At 27.5% G+C, this 24,166-nt stretch overlaps 3 protein-coding genes across 7 annotated transcripts; 1 reads left to right on the top strand and 2 right to left on the bottom strand.

Moving 5' to 3' along the window:
* Positions 1-4,774: 4,774 nt before the first annotated feature.
* LOC113553667 (CUE domain-containing protein 1) lies at positions 4,775-11,827 on the top strand. Its single transcript, XM_026957129.1, has 7 exons — positions 4,775-4,835; positions 4,908-5,110; positions 5,657-6,007; positions 7,384-7,528; positions 9,451-9,559; positions 11,355-11,450; positions 11,612-11,827. Exons 3-7 carry the CDS (start codon positions 5,721-5,723, stop codon positions 11,743-11,745), a joined length of 771 nt encoding a protein of 256 aa, XP_026812930.1. The 5' UTR covers positions 4,775-4,835; positions 4,908-5,110; positions 5,657-5,720; the 3' UTR covers positions 11,746-11,827.
* On the bottom strand, positions 11,699-13,072 carry LOC113553668 (protein FRA10AC1). The gene is made up of 4 exons (XM_026957130.1): positions 12,706-13,072; positions 12,478-12,640; positions 12,245-12,404; positions 11,699-12,171 (listed from the first exon to the last, which is right to left on the bottom strand). The coding sequence occupies exons 1-4, from the start codon at positions 12,801-12,803 to the stop codon at positions 11,897-11,899; spliced, it is 696 nt and encodes a 231-aa protein (XP_026812931.1). The 5' UTR covers positions 12,804-13,072; the 3' UTR covers positions 11,699-11,896.
* A 1,963-nt stretch (positions 13,073-15,035) lies between these two features.
* On the bottom strand, positions 15,036-23,103 carry LOC113551443 (aspartate aminotransferase, cytoplasmic). Of its 5 annotated transcripts, none has more exons than XR_003405127.1 (10): positions 22,844-23,103; positions 21,165-21,225; positions 20,933-21,067; positions 20,691-20,869; positions 18,577-18,685; positions 16,857-17,074; positions 16,457-16,607; positions 16,210-16,374; positions 15,968-16,110; positions 15,036-15,903 (listed from the first exon to the last, which is right to left on the bottom strand). XR_003405127.1 is itself a non-coding variant. In XM_026953690.1 (8 exons), the coding sequence occupies exons 1-8, from the start codon at positions 21,039-21,041 to the stop codon at positions 15,761-15,763; spliced, it is 1,221 nt and encodes a 406-aa protein (XP_026809491.1). In that variant the 5' UTR covers positions 21,042-21,438; the 3' UTR covers positions 15,036-15,760. The 5 variants fall into 5 exon arrangements, 1 of the variants encoding a protein (XP_026809491.1); XR_003405128.1 differs by lacking the exon at positions 22,844-23,103 and adding an exon at positions 21,285-21,303; XR_003405129.1 differs by lacking the exon at positions 22,844-23,103 and having other exon boundaries at positions 20,933-21,064; positions 21,165-21,403.
* Between the last annotated feature and the right edge of the window lie 1,063 nt (positions 23,104-24,166).

Raw genomic sequence — 24,166 nt, 5'->3', positions numbered from 1 at the left:
TCTTAATTTCAACTTTCAATTATCATCGGCACTAATATCTTTTTATATTTCCTTACACATTAATAAAATGTCATAATTTAACTCTTCATTATCATATCATATATGTTCTGGCATATCGAAATATTAGTTTTATTTATTTTATAAGATTATACCCACTACAAGGGGAAGGGGGTAATGTGGTACAGAAAGTTTTTTTGAAACAGAGAACAATATGTCAGCCTGTATAGATTCAACTTTGTATTTCATGAATATACAAATAAGTATTATCCACGTAAAATTATAATTCATATTTAATTTAAAGTTATAGATTATTTAAATATAGATATAAAATAATGTTAAAATCAATACAAGATTACACAAACTGAGATAGAAATTAATAAGTTTTGGAATATTGAAAAATATATAAATAATACAATGTTATACAATATGAACATGATGGTTTAGTAGTTTCACGGGCGGATAGGCCCACCGGGAAATCGGGATTTTCCCGTTAAGCCCTCGCCTATATGTAATATTGAGGCCCCTCCCTGACTTCAGTCCCATGATATACTACTTTATACAAATTACAAATATATCCTTTAGGTACTGTTAAATGTAACTACTATTTTAGTGTATCTATTTTTTTTACAAATTTGTTCATATAAAGTTTTATGATAGAAATCTTAATCACCTACAAAGAATATGACAATGATAATCACATTCTAAATCAGCTGAAAATCAATTGAATGGACTCAATAGTGGTACGATTTTTTATACATATTAGCCTTATGATAATAATTAATATTGTAACAAATGTTATTAAGTTTCTTATTTTTTTTTTTAACATTATCTGAAAACTATTTTAAAAAACTAACACTGGTAAATTTTTCAAAATTTTGGTCATTCCATCATATTCAACCTAAGATAAATGTTCCTTTTGCACCAATTAAAGCTAATAATCAAAATGATGGTGGGAATCGTAAATGGGTGTCTTATAGTTTCAAACACAAAGCTTCATTTTGTTGTATTTGTATCTGTTATGGTGATGGAACCAGTCCATTTTCCAAAGGGTTTATCGATTAGAAACATGTTTATACTCGTATCAGTGAGCATGAAAATTCAAAAAAAAATCAAGAATAAAGTGTTATTTGGACTACCTTAAGGCTTAGGTAAAAAATTGTACATAATAAATTCTGTAATGTAATATTTTAATAGATTTTTTAAAATTTATTTTCCAACAGAAGTAAGAAAGGATTGTTTGCTTAAAAATATTATATATATATAACCTCTATATATATTTTTTTTTCATGAAGCCCTTATAATTATTTCTCGGTAAGCCAAAACTTGCCTATCCGTCCATGAGTAGTTTAGTTGGCTATACTTAAGAAATCATTCTTACCAAAAGTAATTGTGGGTGGTGGGCTTTATAAATTGTAACCAAAATCAATTTGTCCTAATAGTTTTGAGCAAACAATTTTGTTATTTAATAATTAATGGCAATGATATTTAAACACTAAAGTTTGTTGGTACTTACTACTTGGCACTTCATATCCTTAAATGTTTCACCTGTCATACCAATTTTTTATGTAATCATATGAGGGAAAAATCAACATTAAGTCTAAATTTAATTAAAGATTTTACTAAGGGTGTATTATATAAAGAATAATAATTAAGAATACTTGTTGCACAATGTTTTTAAATGTAATTAACTGCATTTTTAAAGAAACATTTGTGATATAATAATTATATTCAACATCCTTTAGAATAATATTATAAATTATATAATTTATAAAACCCATTCAGTCTACTTGTAAAAGCTTATTTTACTGCCATAGTTAATTAAACACTGACTGTATAATAGCTAAAATATTCTTCATACTACAATATAACACTGTCACCCAAATCGGGTGATTATAACCTTGAGCAGGTGCAGACTAGCTGGGATGCTACACTGCTACAGCATCCCTTGTCTTAAGATATATTTTCCCTTCTCAGTATAAATGTGCCTTAATTACTCTTCTTAAAATGAATGTAAATTTTGAATTCAAAAATTACAAACCTCTAATAAAGTTGTAGGTAGATATTTACAATATTAATAAAAATCGTGAAGAATAAATTTAAGAAAATAGGTTAATCAGTTTGAGTAGTTTTTTTTTTATACATTACTTTATGTCTTTATTAATTTATTATTAACACAATGTAACATTGAGTTGGGGGGGGGAATAAGTTTGTCCTTTAAATTATATAGCATCCCGTGCCCTTTTTTTACCAGTCCGCGCTTGACCTTAAGAGTAACAATACAGAATAATATAAATCAATAATTTATTATATTGAGGATTAAATTTATAGTAAAATGCACAATTACCTATACATTTTACTATTATTTATAAGCCATTAGTAATAAAAAGAGAATCTAAATTGTTTCCATTTATGCAACAAAGAATACATATTTCCAACATTTCATCAAATTACGGATACGGTTTTAAAAATTTGAATACAATATACGAAGGTGACGACATAGTGTAACCATGATCTAAGAAGATTAGCAAGATATATTTTTTAAAGGTTTAATTTAGAGAGATGTGATTGATCAGAGGATGCGTTTGCAACCGGGCCTAAAGTAATACAATGTTTTTTTTTAATAATTTATAATTAGTTGTAAAACTGTTAATTTTTTTTTTAATAATTCAAAATCATTATAATCATTATTTTAGAAAATGTATACAATAATTTTAACATTGGCGTAACTAGGGTGGGATTTAGGGAGCTTAGCTCCCTAACTAATTTTTTTTATTATTTAAGATTTAATAACAATTTAAGCATAAGTTAGTACGATATATCCTATGCAGCAATGCAACATAAAAGAGAAAATTGTTGCAACAGAATTATTCATTTATTGAATACATTTTATTCAAAAGTAAATTGTATATAAATATAAATATTAAAGTTTATTTTGCAATATTTAATTTAATAATAATATTTTTATCTAATAAATAATTGTGGCGATGATTAAAAATGGATAAAAAAAACTTGTTTACTAATTTTAATATCCGAAAACAGTATCCAGTAACACGTACAATTGTAACTTGTAGGTACAACTATTGAAAATGAAAATAACTCAGACGATCCTCCTAGTTTTTTGAAAAACATGAAAATAAGTAAATTAAATTAGAGGTACAGGTTAGGTTATTTGTAAGCCGTAATGCTGAAGTACCCCTAATATTTTAGACCTAGTGGCGCCAATGAATTTTAGTAAGATGCAGTGGCGTACGCAGGATTTTACAATGGGTTGGAAGGTGAAAATAAATTATTATTCAATTATTACAGACTTGTTAAAAATAAAATAGTTGTTTTTTTATTTCTTATTTAAATTAAGCATAAAATAATCCAAAAAATATTATATAAAAAAAAAAAAATAAAAAATATATTTATTTAAGGCTAAATATAGTCGTAAATAGATAATATGATTATAAACATCTGGTGAAAATTTAAAGTATTTACAATGATTCGTTTTTAAGTTACAGCAAAATAAAAAAAATCGATCAAAAACTATATGCGTAAAAAATCCCGTTTTCCGTTATTTTTTAATGGTTTTTCCTGATGATTTAGAAAACTATTAGAAATTAATTACTTTTGACCCCCCAAAGTACCAACGATATTCTATTTCCTTTTCAAAGAGGGGCTGAAGTAAAAAATCTAAGCACAATTACTACTCCAAAACGTGATGACAGACACACAAAAAAAACACATATTGTAACATCAATACATTCATCACTCCGTTCAGGATCTAAAAATAAGACGAATGCACCTCCCCTCAAACCTTAATATGTAAATATTTAATGCCTGGATGAGAAGAGACCGTTGAAAATTTCGATTCCAGGCCCAAATTTTGAAGTTACGTCACTGCCAATACTTTATACTCTACTCTACAGTCTACAGGGATGCAGTTATCGTATTATTACAGTAAGTCGTAGAATAGTAAATCGATCAGCTGATAGAGCAGTTTTAATGATTTAATCAAGATCTAAATTTGAATGTGTTGGTCAACTTATGTTGATATAAACAACTATTTGCATGTTCATTACTGTATAATCATGCAGTCACGCGTCCAAAACAACTTTCTCCACCACGCCACTCGCCGTAGCACATGGTGGATGGGTGTTTGGAATTTGGAAAACCAAACTAAAGTCGACTGCTGCACGTAACGAACGCAAAATCGGCCGCCGCCGCACGGGTCATGCTCTTAACATGCGGTGAGCATACTCGAGGCAATTATAATAAGTAATATCTCGTTAAGTCGCTACCACTTATTGAATTATTAAAACTATAAACCATTATAAAAATTAGAAGTATTCAATGAACACGGTTTTTTTATTCCTTTATGCATAGGTAAAGAAAACTGACGTTCAAATTCTGATTTAAATTACATAAATATGAATAAACAATACATTTTATCTTCAAAATAAGAATATTTTTATATAATATATTATAATCGAATAAAAGAACGTTCAACTTTACGAATTGTTTATTACGTACTCGCACGAGAATATGAGATCATAGCAAAAATACATGATTCAAATTTCAAAGGGTAATAACTACTAAGTACTAGTTACCTATTAAAATATAAAATATGAGGTAGCTACAGTCTACCCCTCCCCCAAATTGTCCTTGTAATGTCTATGAACCTTACATAGGTCCATACGCGTACATATACCTTACTACAAAAACCGGCCGGTAAAATGTTTTGTCGAGAGATACGTCAGCACTGGGAATTATTGATTTTTCCGTGACAATGTATTAAATATTTTCCGTCTATTATAGGTGTATAATATGATACGCACAGTCGTATATTATAGGTAGGTACATACTACATACCTAAATTGCAATAGTAACATCGCAGATAATATTATTCGTATTGCCTTTTTCAGATCAGGTCTATTGACTCAGATCATCGCTGTTCTCACGGAGTTAGTTTTTCGGTACACCAGTAAAACTGATAACCGCCTCGGGTTTCCATCATCATAATATACCAGCAAGGTACCTTTTTAATTACCTACCTATCGGACTTACGACGCATCAGGTCAACTCGTAATACATTAATGTTTTTATAAAAACACTGTTTTACTCTACAGTAAGTACACATAAAATAATGATCATTGATTAATAATATAAAATGGTCATTTGAGTGAGTGTAATTTTTATCAAAGAAATAAAAAAATGAATACCTACAAATTCATTTGAGGGACTATTGTAAATTTGTATTTTATACCTTTTAGGGGAGTGAAATTATTTTTAATTATTTAACATTGGCGTGTTTACAGGGTGGGCCGGCCCTACCTTGTGTAGGCCTACAAAATTTTTATTTGACTGTTTGTTCCATGTGATAGGAAAAATCTTCCCTAATGGTTATAAATACACTTACACCCTACAGTTCAAAACTGGCCTACCAATTATTTTATGCTGGACACGCCACTGTTTTTAAATTACATTTTTTTTTATGTTTTTCGACTTAATATTAATATATATTTATATATTATATTATAGTATTGTACATATAATATTATTATAAATTATTCGTCCAAACACTCCAAACCGTATTTTGATGGAATAAACACTCACTCAAACGGTATATAAGTATTCGCTCAATAATATATCGTTATTATTTATAATGAACTAGTGGAGGTCAAAGTTTAGATTTAACGGACTTTGAGTACTTATATATACCTATCACCGAACTCGGCATGGAGGCGGTGGATGTGGTATCCGAGTCTTCCGAGGCCGCAGCTCACCGAACACCGACCGTCAGTCTGGACTTCAACGAAGCTATGGCCGACTTCAAGACGATGTTTCCAACGCTCGACGACGAAGTAATTGAGGCCGTGTTGCGGTGCAACAAGGGCAGTGTGGATCGAACTGTCGACCAACTGTTGACGATGAGCTGTGAGTGTCGTGCGGCTGACCTGCTTAACGGGCCGGACAGCAACGACCTCGGTGCTCTGCCCATGCAGTCCGCATTTTTCGACCCGATGTGAGGAAATATTCGTTATATCGATGCAATCGCCGCCTAGATCTGTTCAACTATACAAGGCCTGATTTAAAGAAATGGAAACCTGATATTCTATTCACTTTGGGGTCGTTTTTGATTAAAAAGCTTGATAACAATTTTAAAAAACCAGCAAAAAAAATTTACAATAATACATTAAAGGTACCTAAACTTAGCTGACTACCTACAAATATATTTTAAATCCGTAAATTTAGAAAATTTTTTAAAAAATGATTACAATTACAAATTCAACAATAGTAATAATAGTATAAGTATATCTTCAAACAGTACAAACGTTAATTTTTTTTAATATCAAAATTTGAATGCCTACAATAATCACAAAGAGTCCTACAGTTTATTTTATGTTAAAAAAGACCCCATCTGAGTTTTTATATGTATTCAAATACAGAAAATGAAACCTAACCTAACAGGAACTAAAGAGTCCTGTAAAATAAAATATTATTATCCGATATAATACAATTATTGTTTTTTTAAATTAATAAATTAATTATAATAGCCATAAGCGCAATTTTAAGGGGCTTGGGGGTTAAGCCCCCAAAAATCAATCTTAGCCCCCTCAAAATGGTTTGTATGTATCCAATATCCCCTCCCACTTTTATATATCTCAGGAAGCATACACACAGTACATACATGCAAATTATAATAGTACCCGCGAATTTAAAACTCAAATTGCGCCTATGATTATAGCCAGATCTCTGAATCTATTTTGGATCAAAGTTGATCTGAATATCTGATGTACCTATATGGCTACATCAGTATGTTTTGACCTTCCTTGTACAATAACTCGTACAAGGTCAGGGCCGTATTCAGCTTTTCTGTGTCCCCTTTTTGGGTCCCTTAAAAATAGGCTTAGAGCCGGGCCCTGGACATTTGATCCGAGAAAACTGTCCTCAATACGGTCCTGTACAACTGTACAAGGTATATACAAATATAGTAATTATACATGAATTCATATATTATAATATTATTAAATATTTTACAAATAGAACAGAATTTTTTATGTAAAGATTTGGATTTTAATCAGAAGGAACTAAAAATTAAAAACGAATGTGTAGGAGGGGGAGTGGTAGTACGCCTATAATCCCCTAGAAACGCCAATAGGATAACTACTACAAATAAAAAATACTAATAAAAAAAATAATAATAGTATTAATCATGCTTGCCATTGACAAATTTATGTATATAATAGTATATACTATATAGATATAGTACCTTATGAACCCTGTTCTCATGCATGACATGCAAAGCCGTAAATCAGTGCCTACAGGTTCAACGATTGATGGACCGATGCGATTTTCTCTCTGTTTTTCTATATGTCAATGTTTGTCTCCAATTTTCAGGTTGCCCGACGTGCTGCACAACCTCGGCAAGGAGACTGCCCGAAGTATTGGCGGCTCTTCATTTAGCCGTTGGAACCCGCCGATGCTCGGGCCCTTGCCCACCGACTTTCTCAGGATCACGAACAACGGCAGTAGCACATCACAAGTAAACGTATATTTTTTCACCACCAGATCCTGTATGAACCGCAGTCCGTAATTCAGTCACACTGACACTCGCGACGTGTTAAGGATTTTTTCTTGGGTGTGTCGGGGGTTTCTAGTATCTATATTCATGTAGACCTTGCCGAAGTTCAATTCTATGTTTGTGCTTAGGTACCTATATAGTTTATATATATTATATAGTATATACCATAATAAAGTATTTTGTACTTACTTATAATATTATATCATCATTATGCTTATTTTCTCAGAATCAACATGAGGGATGAGGCATTACAGTTTTTAATGTTTTTATTATACAGGAAATACAGAATTGGTTTTCGATAAAAATGTATTATCAATTTTCATTATATAACTGCTCGAAATTTAAATAGGTTCCCATGCATACGAATTGCTAATATTATTAACTATTATTAATTTTAAAATCTTATAAATGTGATTTTCCACTAAAAATATGAACATATAATTGGCATTTACTTTAAAACGAACTCAACATATTGTTGCGAATCGTTTGACGGAAAACTTAATAATTCAGAATTGTATTCCACATGACCAGATAAATTTTCATAATTTGAAAAAAAATATTTAATGTAAAACATGACTATCCAAGACAAAATAGTACATCCAAAGGTGAAAAAACCGCTCGAGAGGAAAGAATTGGGTAGTTGGCGAAAAAAATGTAAAGTTTACAACTCGTAAACATTATATATTGGAAATTAATGAGTACAATATTCATTATTATTATTTATTTTAATTAATTTAACCTATTTTATGGTATTGTGTCTTATACAATTATTATGTACTTATTTTATTATGAATTATAATTAGTATTGATAAATATGTACTTATAGGTACTAATACGTACCTTATTTACTTGTGTATCATGTATTAGTGTATACTGTATACGTATACCAACCAGAATTTGGGAACCGGATGAAGAATTAGAATAAATATAATACTATTTTATAGCTATCGCCTATCTCCGTGCACTTATCGTTGCCTGTACAAAATATATCCTAAATTGATTGCCAAATGCATAACGCATGTGGACTTTTGGTTTACTGATTTAGTGTATAGATATATTTCCAAAAAATCAATTTTACATAGCTATCCCGCTTAGCGTTTCTTTTTTGTTACCATTTAACAGTAGCATTTTTTTTAGAAATTATTTTAATATATTTGTTGTTGTTGTTGTTAAATGACCCAAATTTTATAATATTTTCATTTTGGACCAATAATCTACAACTACTAAAGTTTTAATAGTATGAAACTGGATCAAAAACAATGAAAAAGTTATGTACCTATTGTGTAATTATATTACATCAAATATTATATATTTATTAACTATAGTAATTTCTAATAATAACTAATAATTGGTAACACGTATTTGCTAATTATTTAAAAAAAATAATAACTCGATCTTTTACTAACTTATAGAATTAGAAATTAGCTAAAACTTGCACCGCGGTATAATCTTTCAATTAAAAAAAAAAAATCAAGATCATCGGATGATCGATGACTGATGAGTAGTTTCAGTAGTTTCAGATAACACGTATAGTGTGTACCTAACAAAGATTTTCATTTTCACATTTATAGATAGATATGGATTATCCAAGAACCAATTCTGTTATTTGAAACTAATTTGTTGGCGTCCTTTATTATTATTTTTCTTATGAATATTATTGTTCATCGTCAAATCATTTATTCGCCAGCCGGATCAGTTATTATATATTGAAGACATTTAGCTATAAACAAATATTTTCTTAAATGCAAAAAAAAAATTATTAAATGAATATATAATATTAATAAAATGTATCAAGTTCAAGTGGTGGTGAATCCCCTTTATATAATATAATCTTTCACTCGTATAAATATGAAATTAGCACTGACAGTTTATTTTAATTACAGGTTTCAGAGAGCGAACTCAACGACGAGCAAATAGCGATTCTGTTGCAAAACGAAGAATTCCTAGTGCAACTGCGTAAAAACGAACAATTCCTCTCCACTTTGGATAAAGGCATGTAAAGTATTTATACATTATAGACTAGGTATAGTCTATAGATCATACTGATTAGTGATTATAAATGTATATACATACCAACATACTTATAATTAGATACTAAGATACTACAGTTTTTCAATATTGTGATTTTGTGTTATTGTTTAATATAGATATAGATACCTATTATTATGGAATGTCTGGGCCGGTGCTAGCAAATATTGATGGGTGGGGGATATAAATATATGAATTTGACGACTATATTTTAAAATTTAAAACTAAATCCGTATCTAAGTGTTGTCTCTATCTACCATCTCACACACAAGTAACATAAGAAATTTTGCATTCAAAATAATTCAATAATCAGAATAATCCATTTAATAAGGTTAATTTGAAACTAGAGTAAATTTATAAATTGTAAAATTTAAAAATACAATTATTATCCGGGCATATTGGAAAGTTTTATTGATGTTTTAATTTTGAAGAAAGTTAGTATTTTAAAATTATAATCTTCTAGTAGATTTTTAAATTAACTTAACTTGCTTCATGTTTAAAATATCAATATAACACTCCGAAAAGCTCTTGTATATTTATTAGAATCGCGATCTGCAGAATTAATCTCTTTTTAGTAGGGGTTCTCTCTTCTCTATATTGCTTTATTTTATTTCTGTTACGCAAAGCGTTACCACAAATATTTATTATATTATTTTTACACAATTATTATCTATACTAAAAAATGGTAAATATTATTTTGCATTATATTTCATACGTGATGACTGTTTAGTGTTGTTTCGTTAGAAACTTCACTATACATTTATTGATCAGCCATAGCCTAAAGACGTATAGCCGCGTATAGGTATTTTATGTAAAAAATTAGGTTATTTGAATACCGGCCAATTTTTCCGTCAAAAACTACCCATTTAACTTTAATTAGTTCGATCATTATATTAAAGCGATAAGACTTCTGAAAATGTATATGGATTCGACATGAAGTCTATATTTGAGATCGATTAGACTACATTTATTAATTTTGACCTTAAAACTACCCAAATTTAATTTAAATTGTTTGAAAAATATTGTTTAACAATCATTATTAAATAAAACTGGAAAAGTGGCCAGACCAATCTCAAGTATACTTAAAGTTGAATTCAAATTAATTTTCAGAAGTGTAAAAAAAAAACGACACAAACGATACAACTGATTGATGAAAAATTAATAGTTTTTAACGGAAAAAATTGTACAAATCCTGATTCCTGAACAATATAGTTGTTTTAACCGATTTGCATTTGTGCGTGTACGTATAAGTCACCCTCGCTGGTTTTTCTAAGTTACACGCTCTTCAATAATACGATATCCAAACACACAAAATACCCCTACCCCCCCACTAAATTCGGCCCTAGGAATTGTTTATTTACATTAGAATTTTGAATAGTATCTTACATTTATTTATTTTATAAAATTTACTACAAAATTCTAAAGTCGTATACACCCAATACCTAATAGTAGTATTACCCACCATGACGGCATGACATCATACTAAATCGTATGAGGGATTTGGATTCCCCACGGTACTTTGTAGCAAATTATCATTGCAATTCAGTCCTATCCAAAAAAAAATCCTGGCTATGCCACTGAAATTGTAGTCAAATCCTTTTATTGCTATAACAATATCAATATGTCATAAAAATATAATATCTTATTATACATTTGTTTAAAATATTGATTTGAACCAACTAGGTTTATGACATTTTTATCGTTGTTTAAATTTTAGTGGATTTGACTTAGTCATGATACTGTGTTTGTGTTTCAATAGACAGTCCTATGGAAGAACAAAGGTTCTTCATCCCAAATCATACACCAGGTGATGAGGACGCCGCATTTAAAGAAAGGCTGAAAAATATGGGAAAAGGTAAAAAATAATGATAAATTTGGAATCAGAATAATTTTTTGTCAAAATGTTTTAGTACCTAATAATTTAGGTATTATAAGTTATATCTTATGAAATATACATAGAACTTATATGAACTTGGCTAAGCATAACCTAATGATATTGTTGAAAATATTCTATAGCTTCCAGAAAGAAATTTATCCAAATTGCACGAGTATTCACAGGAAAAAAAAAGAAGAGCACAGCACGCAATATATTGAATCAAGGAGACACTCACACAAAAGACAATTTATTTCTACATGAAGAAGAACACTGAATCAAATATTTTACTTATTGTTATTGTTCAAAAAATAACTTGTTCTTTTTATATTCAATTCTGTTATTGTTATTATCATTTAGAATAATTTAATAGAAAGTGTTAAATATAATATAGATTAGAAAGAGTAAAATAATAAATAACAATTTATTTAAAATAGCAACTGTTCTAAATAATCTTCAAAGTCATCTTCTCTTGGTTTTTCATCTTCTATTTGCAGTTGCTCACTCCAAACATTATCTTCAATTGCTAGTTTAGAAGTTACTGGTGCCTCACTCTGAACACTAGTAGTTGGTTGATTATCAGATTTTTCTCGTTCTTTATTGGAATGTCTTGATTTGTCTTTTTTTGGTTTGGAAACTTGGCGCTTAATTTCTTTCTTTTTATGTTTATAATTTAATTTATTGGAGCAATCCATACATAATCCTGAATACATTTTAAATTAAATTAAAACAATGATACAAATAATACATAATTATAAGTTATAAATAAAACATACTGAGTTTAACTAGAGTGTTTTTCTTTTTGTAGTGTTCCATGTAACTAAAATTTACCTCCCACGTCCGTAGGTGTGTTGTTTCATCACAAATTTTATTGCCACAAATGAACTGACCTTTACCACTGATTAATTCACCTTCAGTTTGCCAACGCATAGCTACCTACACAATACATAAAAAAAGTTATTTATAATGTCATAATAGGTGTCTAATGTACTTAAAATAGATGACTAACCTGGGATTTTTTATATAAGCTCAAGTCACAAATGCAGTATTCTTTGAATAACTTATCATAATACTTCCTAGCCAATTTCTGCTCCCATGTGAAAACTTCATCATCTTCATCCCATACAAATTTGTGGTTCTCCTGTATAACATCAATATCGCGTTTTTCACGTCTAAAACAAAGTAATTAAAATCAATAGATCCATACAACAAATTTTTGACTCAAAATTCAACATACTTTTTTAAATCAATGGATTTACAGTACTCTAGATATTTGTCCAATAATTCCTTGTGCAATTCATATGGCTGTAGAGCAAATAATTTTTTTCTATCCATATTGTATTAGTGTTTAGTTCATATTTATAAGTATACAATTAAATGTCAAAACGTTCATATAGCCGATTCAACAGATTTCAGTTTAGTGATGTTAAATCATATAAATGTAATTTAAATAAACTAGAAAATAGACTAAATTAGTTTAAATTGCAATAAGTAATAAGTAATAACTAATGACATAGCGTTGAAATACAATTTATAGTTATAACGCTAAATTTTTTTGATCAATACAATTATAGAATTGAATAGATGTAGAACAATAGAATAACTATTAAAGTATTAATTAGAAAAAATAAATAATTATTAATTATTAAGAATACTGTTACTATATTAGATGACAAAATATAAGAATTTAAAATCTGTTATCTATTTAGTATTTTTGCTCATATCATATTATTCATTTTTTTACAATGCAGGCTACAGCTGCAGAATATATTACCTTGCCTCAGTAGGAGAAGACTTGTCACAAATTGCGCAGGCCCAAATTTTTATCATGGTGCTGTCTGAACACCCGTGATAACAATACGCGCCAAATATATTTGGGTTTGAAACACGAATTAAGATAATATACTTATTACTTTTTAAGTATATCTTAGTTCATGGTGAAAAGTAGGATTTTTTAATTATATTATTAAAATATATATAAGATTTTACATCGATTTATTTTATTATTTACTCATTTATTTTAAATAAAATAAAATAGTAATAATAAAATATTATATTTATATATATATATATATATATATTTTATTTATTTTAAAACAATTAATATTACGTATTCAAGTTAATAATAATGTCATAATATGATTTAGCCACAGACTATAACTCAAAACTTACTCTAAAAAATTGGTGTTTTTTCTGTTTTCAGAATGCTTATTGGTCCAATGTATAAATACAACATTGGAAATAGAATAATTTGAAATTCCTACTGTGTTGCATGTATTTATACAAATGAAAAAAGTAATTTTTCCCAATTCCCACGTTACTCATGCATGTATTGTATCCGTGTTACAAACATAAAAAATCAAATTTGAGTTCAGCAGAATCATTTTTGCGATGTTGCTTTATTACCTTATTAGTTTGAATAGTAGAGTGAATAATGAATTTATCTTTTATCAAACATAAAGGTGAGAATACTATCTGTGCTTAAATGTAACATTATTTTGATATATATCTATTATAATTATTTTTTCAGATTTTAGTAATTTATGCTGGTCATTCGAATAATTAAAAAAAATAATATTAAATTCAATATTCACAAAGAAGTTTAACTATATATGTTCTAAAGAAATACACAAGGAGATCAAATACTTTTCTCAAATCCACAAATATTATACCAAGGAAATATTAAGTATAGCTAATCATGTTCTTTTGTGGATTAACAACTATGATTTTTAGAAAATATTTGAATCTTAATTTATGTTTTTCCATCAATTTTGCAAATTGTCATTTGTACACTTACACTCTTTAGCTACCTACTCATTTGTAAAACGTACTACTTTACTACTGCAATTTGAAGGGAAACTTTTTTTAGTGAACATTGAACCAGGTTTGTGATCTATTGTTTGAAAATCATTTTTATTAGTATTTAGTATGTTGGAATGTTAACATTTTTTTTATTATTTGTATAAAATACAAAAAATTTACATCAAAAGTATTGGTAACTATTATACTTCTATACATAAAAAAAAAATGTTTTTGTACTAATACAATAATACTGTTTCATCAATGATAATTGATTTATTTTTAATATTGTGAAGTGATACCATTGTTATTATTGTGTTATAAATATAATAACTTTACTAAGGTAATCATAATTTTGACTTTATTTAATATTATTTTCATAAATCAAAATTATTAGCTCTAGATTTTTTTTTTTTATTCAAGTTTAATAATAATTTTGGAATTGCTACATAGCACATTATTTCCTATCCACCCTTCAATTGTTAAATATAAATTTAAATTTTATAGTTTTCTCTATTAAAACAAACTACAAATTATATTTTTTGGTACATATTCTATTTGTCATTGTTATTGATACAAATACAGAAACATTGGTACTAAAAGTAATGTTAAACTAAGACTAGAAAATTCTTGATACAATATTTAACCATCTATTAAAACTAAGCAAACAATCTAAAAATTTTAAATTCTTATACTTAATACTTTAACAATTTATATAAAAAAGTAGTCTATTTATTGTCATAAATGCCATACATATATAATTATTGAAATAAGAAATTTTGGTATAGGTATTAAATGATAAATAATCAATATTATTCAAATCATTATAATGAGGTTATATAAGAGATGCAAATTAAATATACAGTATATTTTTCAAATATTTTTTGTTTAATCCTTTTAATTTAAAAATCTATTTTCATTATAAAATAATGATCTTTTGGCTTTATTTAATTTATTTATATGTCATACTATTAAACAATATTTGTATCAGAAAATGTATGGTAAAATTTGCATCTCTAAAAATGTATTTATTATTAACACTTTGACTGCTGACGTCGACAAATCGTATGTGTTCTATGCGGCGGGCGTCAACAACCTGTATTATTTTCTGATCTCACCCAATAATACTAGCATACAACAAGCTATTTGTGCTTGCGCTACCGCACAGATAAACGGTTGAAATTGTTTAATTCGCGGTGGTTTGAGATTTTGGGTAATTTTTATATTTTTATTATACTTATTACTATTATTACAAAAAATGTTCTGTACAAGGGAATCGCTCAAGTCAAAGTGTTAAGTAATAATTTATAATCAAGGTAAGTTATTTAATAGTATAATATAATTAACAAATTGATAGTTGAAATAATCATAAAACAATACATAATTGTGTAAATATCAATTAGGTTCATTTAATTAAATTACAATTTTTCTAGTCCATAGAATTAAACATGAAAAATAATTTGTTTGGTATGGTCTTATTATTTTTTATTTTTTTACTTGGTAACATTTAATAAAGCATCGGTAATTGCTTCAGCTACATAATTTATATTATTTGTATTCAATCCACAAATGTTAATACGTCCCGACCGCAACATGTAAATATGGTATTTGTTTCGTAAGTATTCTACATGACTTGCTATAATATTAAAAATGTGTTTAAGTACAAAAATATTTTAATAAGTATTGACTTAAAAATTTACCTGATAATCCTGTATAGGAAAACATTCCAGTTTGATCAGTAATATGATTCCATGTCCCAATTGTTCCAAGCTTTTCTAAATTTTCTCTTAAAACTTTTCTCATAGCTTTAATTCTATCTGTCATTAACTTTAAAGTATCCATCCTAAAAATGAAATATATATTAACATTATACATAAATACATTATTATAATCATAAATATTTATAACAAAATAATTAAAAAATGTATTATTTAAAACTCGCCATTCATTTTTAATTCATCATTATTTAATATTGTACTGACAGTACGTGCACCATGGTTTGGCGGATTTGAATACATCCCTCTAACAATCATTGTCACCTGAGATTTTACAGCCTTAACATTTTCCAAAGAATTCAGAACAAAAGTAAGGTTTCCTGCACGCTCATCTTCAAAATGCATTATCAAAAAAAATACAGGCTAAATTTTAGTTTCAAAAGTTTAAAATAATGTATTATTATTACAACTCACTATAAAGTCCATAGTTTTTAGCAAATGATTGTGAACATAAAAATTCAAACCCTTGATTAAGAAAATATCGTACAGACCAGGCATCTTTTTCCAAATCTCCAGATGCAAATCCTTGGTAAGCATTATCAAAGAACGGTATTAAATTATGTTCCTAAAACAGATAGACGTTAGACCCTTATTTTTTTAATTTAAAATATATTAGATTTTTAATGTAAAATAATGAATTGAAGAAAAAATACCCTATGGAAAAAAAATTATAAATTATAACGTAATATCATAATTCTCCATATTTGCTTCAAATTTTAAATTATATAATTTTATGAACTTTTTATGTTTTTTTACTAGGTTTTATTTTCATGATTATTTTTTTCTAGCTACCTAAAAGGATATTAATACTAACTTTAATAATTTCTGCAATTTTCTTCCATTGATCTTCAGTTGGATCTAAGCCAGTTGGATTATGAGCACATCCATGCAATATAATAACTGAATTTTCTGGTGCATTTGATAAATCTTCACAAAATCCATCAAAATCAAGAGATCTTGTTTCTTCATTCCAATAGCGATAAGTTTTGGCATTTTGAAATCCACTAGTCATGAAAATCAAATGATGATTTTCTAAACAAAATTGTAAATCAATAACACTGTTTTAATACATTAAAGAAGCTTTTATTTACAGGATGAGTCACTAAGCTTGCTCAACTCTATTTTTTTATTTGATAACCTAGACCTAATTTTCAAAATTTTAAGATTATTTGTAAGTACTACATAAGGAATATTTTGTGGTGAAATAAACTTTTGTTTTGTAAAAAAACCCCCTTTCTTTCTGTATTTTAAATTTCACATTTTGAAGCACAATATTTTTATGAGTGTTTAGATACAACAAATAGGTTTTTGAGTAATAAGTATTTAAAATTTTAATAAGCGGAGTGGACTGGTAGGGGATATCCCACAACATTTTGATCTACTACTCCACTCACTTAATTTTAAATATGTATAACTCATATACTATTTGTCAGAATTTAAGTTTTTATGTATCGAAATAATCTAAAAAATAAATGTTGTCATTTAAAATACTGTTTTATTTTGACTGAAAATTATTAAAAAATATTTTAATAATATCAATAACAAGAATAATGTTTTACTAATTTAATCTATGAAAGGGCAAGGCCTTGTTTAGCCTTAAGTAGATATAATGAACAATAATAACAATAATAATAATAATAATAATAGTATAAAAAATAATAATTCAACAGTTTATACTTTATAGTGAATGATAAGAAAGACAGAAAGTAGATTATTGAATATTTTGTAAATTTTAAGTACTATCTGCAAATTCTGCACAATTATTATGAATAAAAAATTGTAAGTAAATAAATATGTAGGTACTAAGTACCACTTGTATGCTACAATCCAACAATTCATATTTTATAATAAATTTTAACTTGTTTATTAGTATTATGATTAGTGTTCTAGCCTAAGAAGCATTATTTAAATTTAACTAGACAATTCAAAGGTATGGAAATACTAAATTATATAATGGTATAGTTTAAATTTTATTTTGTTATAATGAATACATATTTTATATATTTTTATTACTAGTCTTAGTATTAGCTATTTTATTATTCTATTCAATTGGGGTTAAATTTTATAATATTAAAATAACTAAACTCTGTTAATAGGGAATCTCTGTGGTAACTAGTATTTATTAAAAATAATGATTTCCCTAGCAACTAGTGAACATTCAAGATAGCATACCACAGCTTTCTAAAGATCTTTCAAATATTTAACTGAGTATAGATAAGCTAAGAATCTGAACCACATCCTGAGCTTTTTTCAAATTTAATATACAAATAATACATCATAATTCATAACATTTTTAATTACAACAAATATAATTTAATATCTCATAATACAGTAATTAAAATAGATATTATGGCTAAACAATTTTTTTTCAAGATTTAATGTTAATTTGTGTGAATATTTTCCACTAAATATTTAATGAATAATGAAAAAACATTAAATTAATGCATTTATTGCATTTTATGTGAAATCTAGCTTTTATATTTTATATTATATTCAACAATACAAAAACAATAATATTATTTGCATATAATTACCCCAAGTTGGTATTGAATAATAGAATGTGGTACATTTCAAATGTTTAACTAAGAATTCTGCACCCACTCTTAATGCTCCAGAACCACTGATTGATTGAACTCCAAAGATCTAAAAAATAAAAACTATATATTAATTTAAATATTTTTCATTTTTATTAAATCAAAATTAATGCTTTCATTAACATAAATACATTTATAATTTTATCTATGTACTATAGTCATGTTTGAGAAGTTGGGTTATTTACAGAATTTAAACTTAATCAAATATTTGTTAAAAAGTACTTAATATATAACTAAGATAAGAGATATTTATACTACATAATATACATTTGTAGATTATTTTTAAATTGCAAAGTAGCCATCCATTAACAAATTAATTACAATTAATAGGTTTAGAACAAAATTATTATTTCTTTTGTTTATGAATTTTCTAATTCAATCTTATCATAAGTTTCAGTGCAGACCCCCCCCCCAAAAAAAAAAAAAAATATCAAGAAAATTAAAAAATTATTTTATTTTTAATGGTCTAAGAAAATCGCTACAAAAATCTTAAATTGTACTTTATAAAAATCAGCCCTCCCAAAAAAAAATCCTAGCTATGCCGCTGGATTTAAAAACTCAGAAAAAATAAATATTACAAAATGTATGAATATTTTAACTTTTAACAATGAATTATGTACCATATTAACATGTAAATTACATATTAAAATGTAATATAAAATATATATTATATATTCAATTAAAGGTAATTAAGAATACAACAATTTTGATTAAAATCAAAGAATTAGAAAAAACACAGTTTCGGGAGTATTTCATTGACAAAGCTTGTAATTTATAGATGTTATGACATTTTGACAACCATGAAAATAATTAGTAATATTAGTTATGGTGAAAAATAAATATTAACTGGTATTGTATTTCATTAACAAATTTAAAATTTACATTTACATTAATTATTGTTATTTGTTATGCATATATTACTAAGTTAAAAGCAATGATGTTGTATGACAAAATTATCATAATTGAAGTCCAACTATATCCAATCCATTCAACATACTAAGTTAAAAAACTCAAGGAGAAAATATGTCTAATATTCAAACATTTTAAACTATAAGTTATAAGTTAAAATTAATTAATTAAAATAAAAACTAATTAACTAATTATAATTACTGTAGTTTTATTAAAGTATAACAGTTTTTTTTTTTTTATTGTATTAAATTAATCCTTATATCTTCGAAATTAGGAATATTGATAATAAATAATTAAGTGGGTATAAAATTTATTTATTTTAAATTTCATTGTTCCATAACTTTGTGCCTTGTATATAACAATCAGACTGTAATACCAAGCAATAAATGAAACCTAGATTAAAGTTATTTTTTTTCTTATGTATAACTAATTTCCAGCAAAAATAAAAGAATAATAGATGTTTTTGATATTATTAATAACAGTCAACCCGCCCTAAAATAATTGATTTAATTTGATGACTGCAAGTCATACACTGTATTTTATATAATAGCTGTTATTTAATTGTACATTTATATGGCATAGTTGTTAAGTAGTCGAAATGACAATATAATACAATACAGAAACTTGTATCCAATCATGATTACTATTTATGGCAACCCTATAAATAAACAAAAAATATATTTGTTTTTTGTGGGCCAAAAGAAAATGTACGTGTAAGCCACCCTATTATAGGAGTTGAAATACAAAGCTACAAACCCTCTCAGTCTCAAGTAAGCTATTGATATAACTTTTATTTAAAACAATCCAGTAATTAGAACAAAGAACCATTAATTTTTACATATGTATACCATATTAGTTAATTTGAGTAATGAAAGTAAAATTAATTTAATTTATACATTAGCTTTTATATGGAAATATAAATAGGTATGTTTAAGTTTTGTTGTTTTAAATCATAACTTTCTACTGTATACCTACATCATTAATAATTTAATCATTTTTATCATTATTAATATTAATTTTATTAATAAGATAATATTTTCATTGGTTCATAAAAGCATTGTAACTGGAACTTTAGATCATTTTATAATAATTATCTATTATATTGATGTTTTCTAAAACAAAATAGTATAAATATAAATTATTACAGTTCCCTCTTCTTGTCGTTCAGCGATATTGCCCAATAGAAGTTGTGATGCAGCTTTAGTAAATGATTCTAAGCCTAATATGGGTAAATACTCATGATTTAACGTATTCTCGAGTACCACACTTTCAGCCTTTTTCACAACAGGCATATAAAACGGTTTGCCTTCATCCGTCCTGTATGCTGTAAAATTGAATACAATAGTCAATATAAATTGGTAGCAGACAGTAATCAAAATGTACATACCCCCAATGGTCAAATTTACTTTTGATGGATTGTCATCTTCATTAAACACTTTCACTAGATGGAACACTTCGATAGGCGGTGCTTCTTTGACGACACTGAAAATACTCATAGTAGAACTGACAGTATAGTTACCTACTTCAATTTTACGATTTAGAAAAAAAAAATAGAAATGATTGTAAGAAACAAATTAAAGAAAGTAACTAATAGGTAATAAGTAAAATATTATGCTCACAGCCAGCAGATAAATGTAGAACTGTAGAATAACGGAATTACACTTTTGCACGCTCAACTCTCTACAATTATAATAGCATAATAATTTATAATTACTATTTATAATAATATAATTACACACTTGGATGATAAACGTCAAACGAATACTTATAAGTTATAATACCATTCGCCGATAGTCTATAGTGTCAATTTATAAGCCCAGTCAGTCGACACTGTTTAAATAACTACCTAATAACATTATTATCAATACGGTGCCGATTACATGAGCAAACGATGTAAAATGTTATCAGCGTGAGTGACCTCTACGTGTAATAGGGAGATAACAGCTGTGATTTATGATTTGTTCCATTACTAAACCACCCAGTCTCAGTGGCATGTCCAGAACTTTTTTTGTGGATGGGCTACAAAAGTTAAGTTCAGAATGGTTTTACCCTCTTCTCATATTATAATTTGATCTATTTAAGTTTTAGTATTTTTATTTTAAATAAATTATTTTAATATTTTTTTAATAAATGGTAGTTTACTTTTTATTAAAATATAAACTCTTTAAATATTCAAATCTTACATTTTTATTAAAATACCTTACCTAATTAAAACAATTTTTTTTCTAACTATAAATCATATTTTCATTTTTCATTGAGCATCGGACTTATACTAGTCTAGTACTTATATAAAAATGTGGGTGGGCACTTGCTTACCAGGCCCGACTCTAAACACGTCACTGCACTCAGTACGAGTTGTACCCATTATAAAAAAAGATAAATAACCCAACTCAATAGCGTAGTTGCATTAGATTCATAGTATTCATAGATTTTAAAGAATTTCTATGCGGTCGAAGTAGTGAACATTTATGAAAAGATATTAATCAAAATACAATTTGGCAAGTTGACGACTCCCTCAAAAATTAGTTACGTTTTCAGTGAATGTAAAATTCATCTTAAACTTACCCACATCATAACATAAGTAAATTATTTTAACATTTTATATTACAATATGAGTAATTATGCCGTAAATCTTGTACCTTTTGGGGTCTTTCTCGCAATTACTACAGTCTCTAAAACCCTAACGATTGTTAAGGTATTGATACTCATACATGATAAAAACTATTTTACTATAATTTAGAAATACCGCATGGTCTTATTGCTACGTAGTGGAGTAGGTATTAAGTAAAAAATTGGTAAGTACCTCATAAGAAATTATCTGAACTAAACCGTCAGAAATCACAGTCGTCGGATATAATTATTATTTATTGTATAGATAATAATACACCTACTACCATTGCAGATTGTGGAATAGACTATTCTATAATTATTGTTAGGTACTGCGCATATTTCTAATTTATTTACGTCAAAATGAAACGATTATTGATGTCTTTTCAACTTCATAATTTTACAATATCTATTTATTTTTATTGTACCAATTCGTATGGCATACACTATACAGTACCACACACAATATGATACAGCAATAGCAATTGACAATAAGACTATAAGATTAATAAGCTATAATGAAATGAAATTACAAGATAATTTAGACACCTAGTATTATAATTTATAATTGATAAATCACAAGCATACAAGTATTGCGATAAGAAGGCAATGCCCCTTGGTACGCCACCCAACACATTTATTGCACAACGATCTAAGAATCTCCACTAAACGACAAACAGCATATACGTACCAGATACTTACGCTCCCATTTCAAAACGGAACATCATTTCAACAGCTTTATATCACTCAGCTTCAATCCGATTAACTTTCGGGCAATTCGCAGTCAAACGTCCGAAACGTGAATGGCCCAGAGTTCTTCTCAACGCATAACATAATAAATGTATCATGTACCTATATATATACATCGTGGTTCCTATTTTAATTACATTATTCACGTTCAGGCGTTTCTAATGCGAAACGCTTTCATGTTTTTTCTCTGCACCGTTTATATAGTATAGCTTACATAACATTTACTCGTCACACGCTATACCTATGCAGGTAATATATAAATATACACTGTATAATTGACTTTAAAAAAACAATTGAAAAAAACATGTATACTCATAACTGAGACTCGAGTAACGGGCTACTCATATACGTATATAATATAATAAAAGAGACGATGACAGTCAAACAATATTAAATAGCAAAATTAATGTATACACAATAATAGTGTAGGTGCTAGATAATATATAATATAGGTATATATTAGAATAGGTATTACTTGACCTACAGTTAATAATACAATTGAAGGCGTAGGCCGTGGAGCATAATATCATTTTATCTCGTCTAAAATTACGTGTTATTATAATTCACTAAGACGTAGGTTAGGTACCTATCTATCTACCGTTTAATTCGTTCAAGTATTATGTATGAAATAGTCAATATTGTGATGTGTAATGTAAAAAAGTGTATAACAACTACAGTTATTACTAATCATAATTTTATATTACAATTATTATTATTTGTATAAATATACAAACATTGTACAAATTAGAATTCGTACTTCTCGTGTCTTCTATTCGCAGTGGCGTGTCAAAGTAAAGGCTTTTTTCGAGGCAAACGCATCGAGATTAAAATGGATGGGCGGGTAGACGGGTACCGGGTAACGAATTTAGTGCGATAAAAAGTTTCTACTACCAATTCTACTTAATAAACAATCATATCTGAAATATGTTCAGCACGCTACTGTATAATACCGGTGTACGTATTATATATACCTGCGGAACCTAAATTCGGTCGAAATGTCTATAGAAAAAATATCAAACCGAGATCATTTTTTCCTCTAACGATTTTACGTCGGCATATGATTTTAACTTATAAGTTAATATAGTAACAATACAACATTATACGATAGTAAATTATAACCGAAGGTCGCCAAGTCCAGCTTGCAGTGGTGTGTCGGTGTGTACATGTGTGACGCTAAGTGTTTGAAATAACCCGGATGGCTGCAAATACCTACCTACATGAATTAGTTAATAATAAAATCGATTGTCCAGGCATTTTAGAAATA

This window comes from Rhopalosiphum maidis, chromosome 2 (assembly GCF_003676215.2).
Source record: "Rhopalosiphum maidis isolate BTI-1 chromosome 2, ASM367621v3, whole genome shotgun sequence".
NCBI lineage: Eukaryota > Metazoa > Arthropoda > Insecta > Hemiptera > Aphididae > Rhopalosiphum > Rhopalosiphum maidis.
The sequence above is the reverse complement of the archived record's forward strand: the minus strand, read 5'-3'. Positions and strand labels throughout refer to the sequence as shown.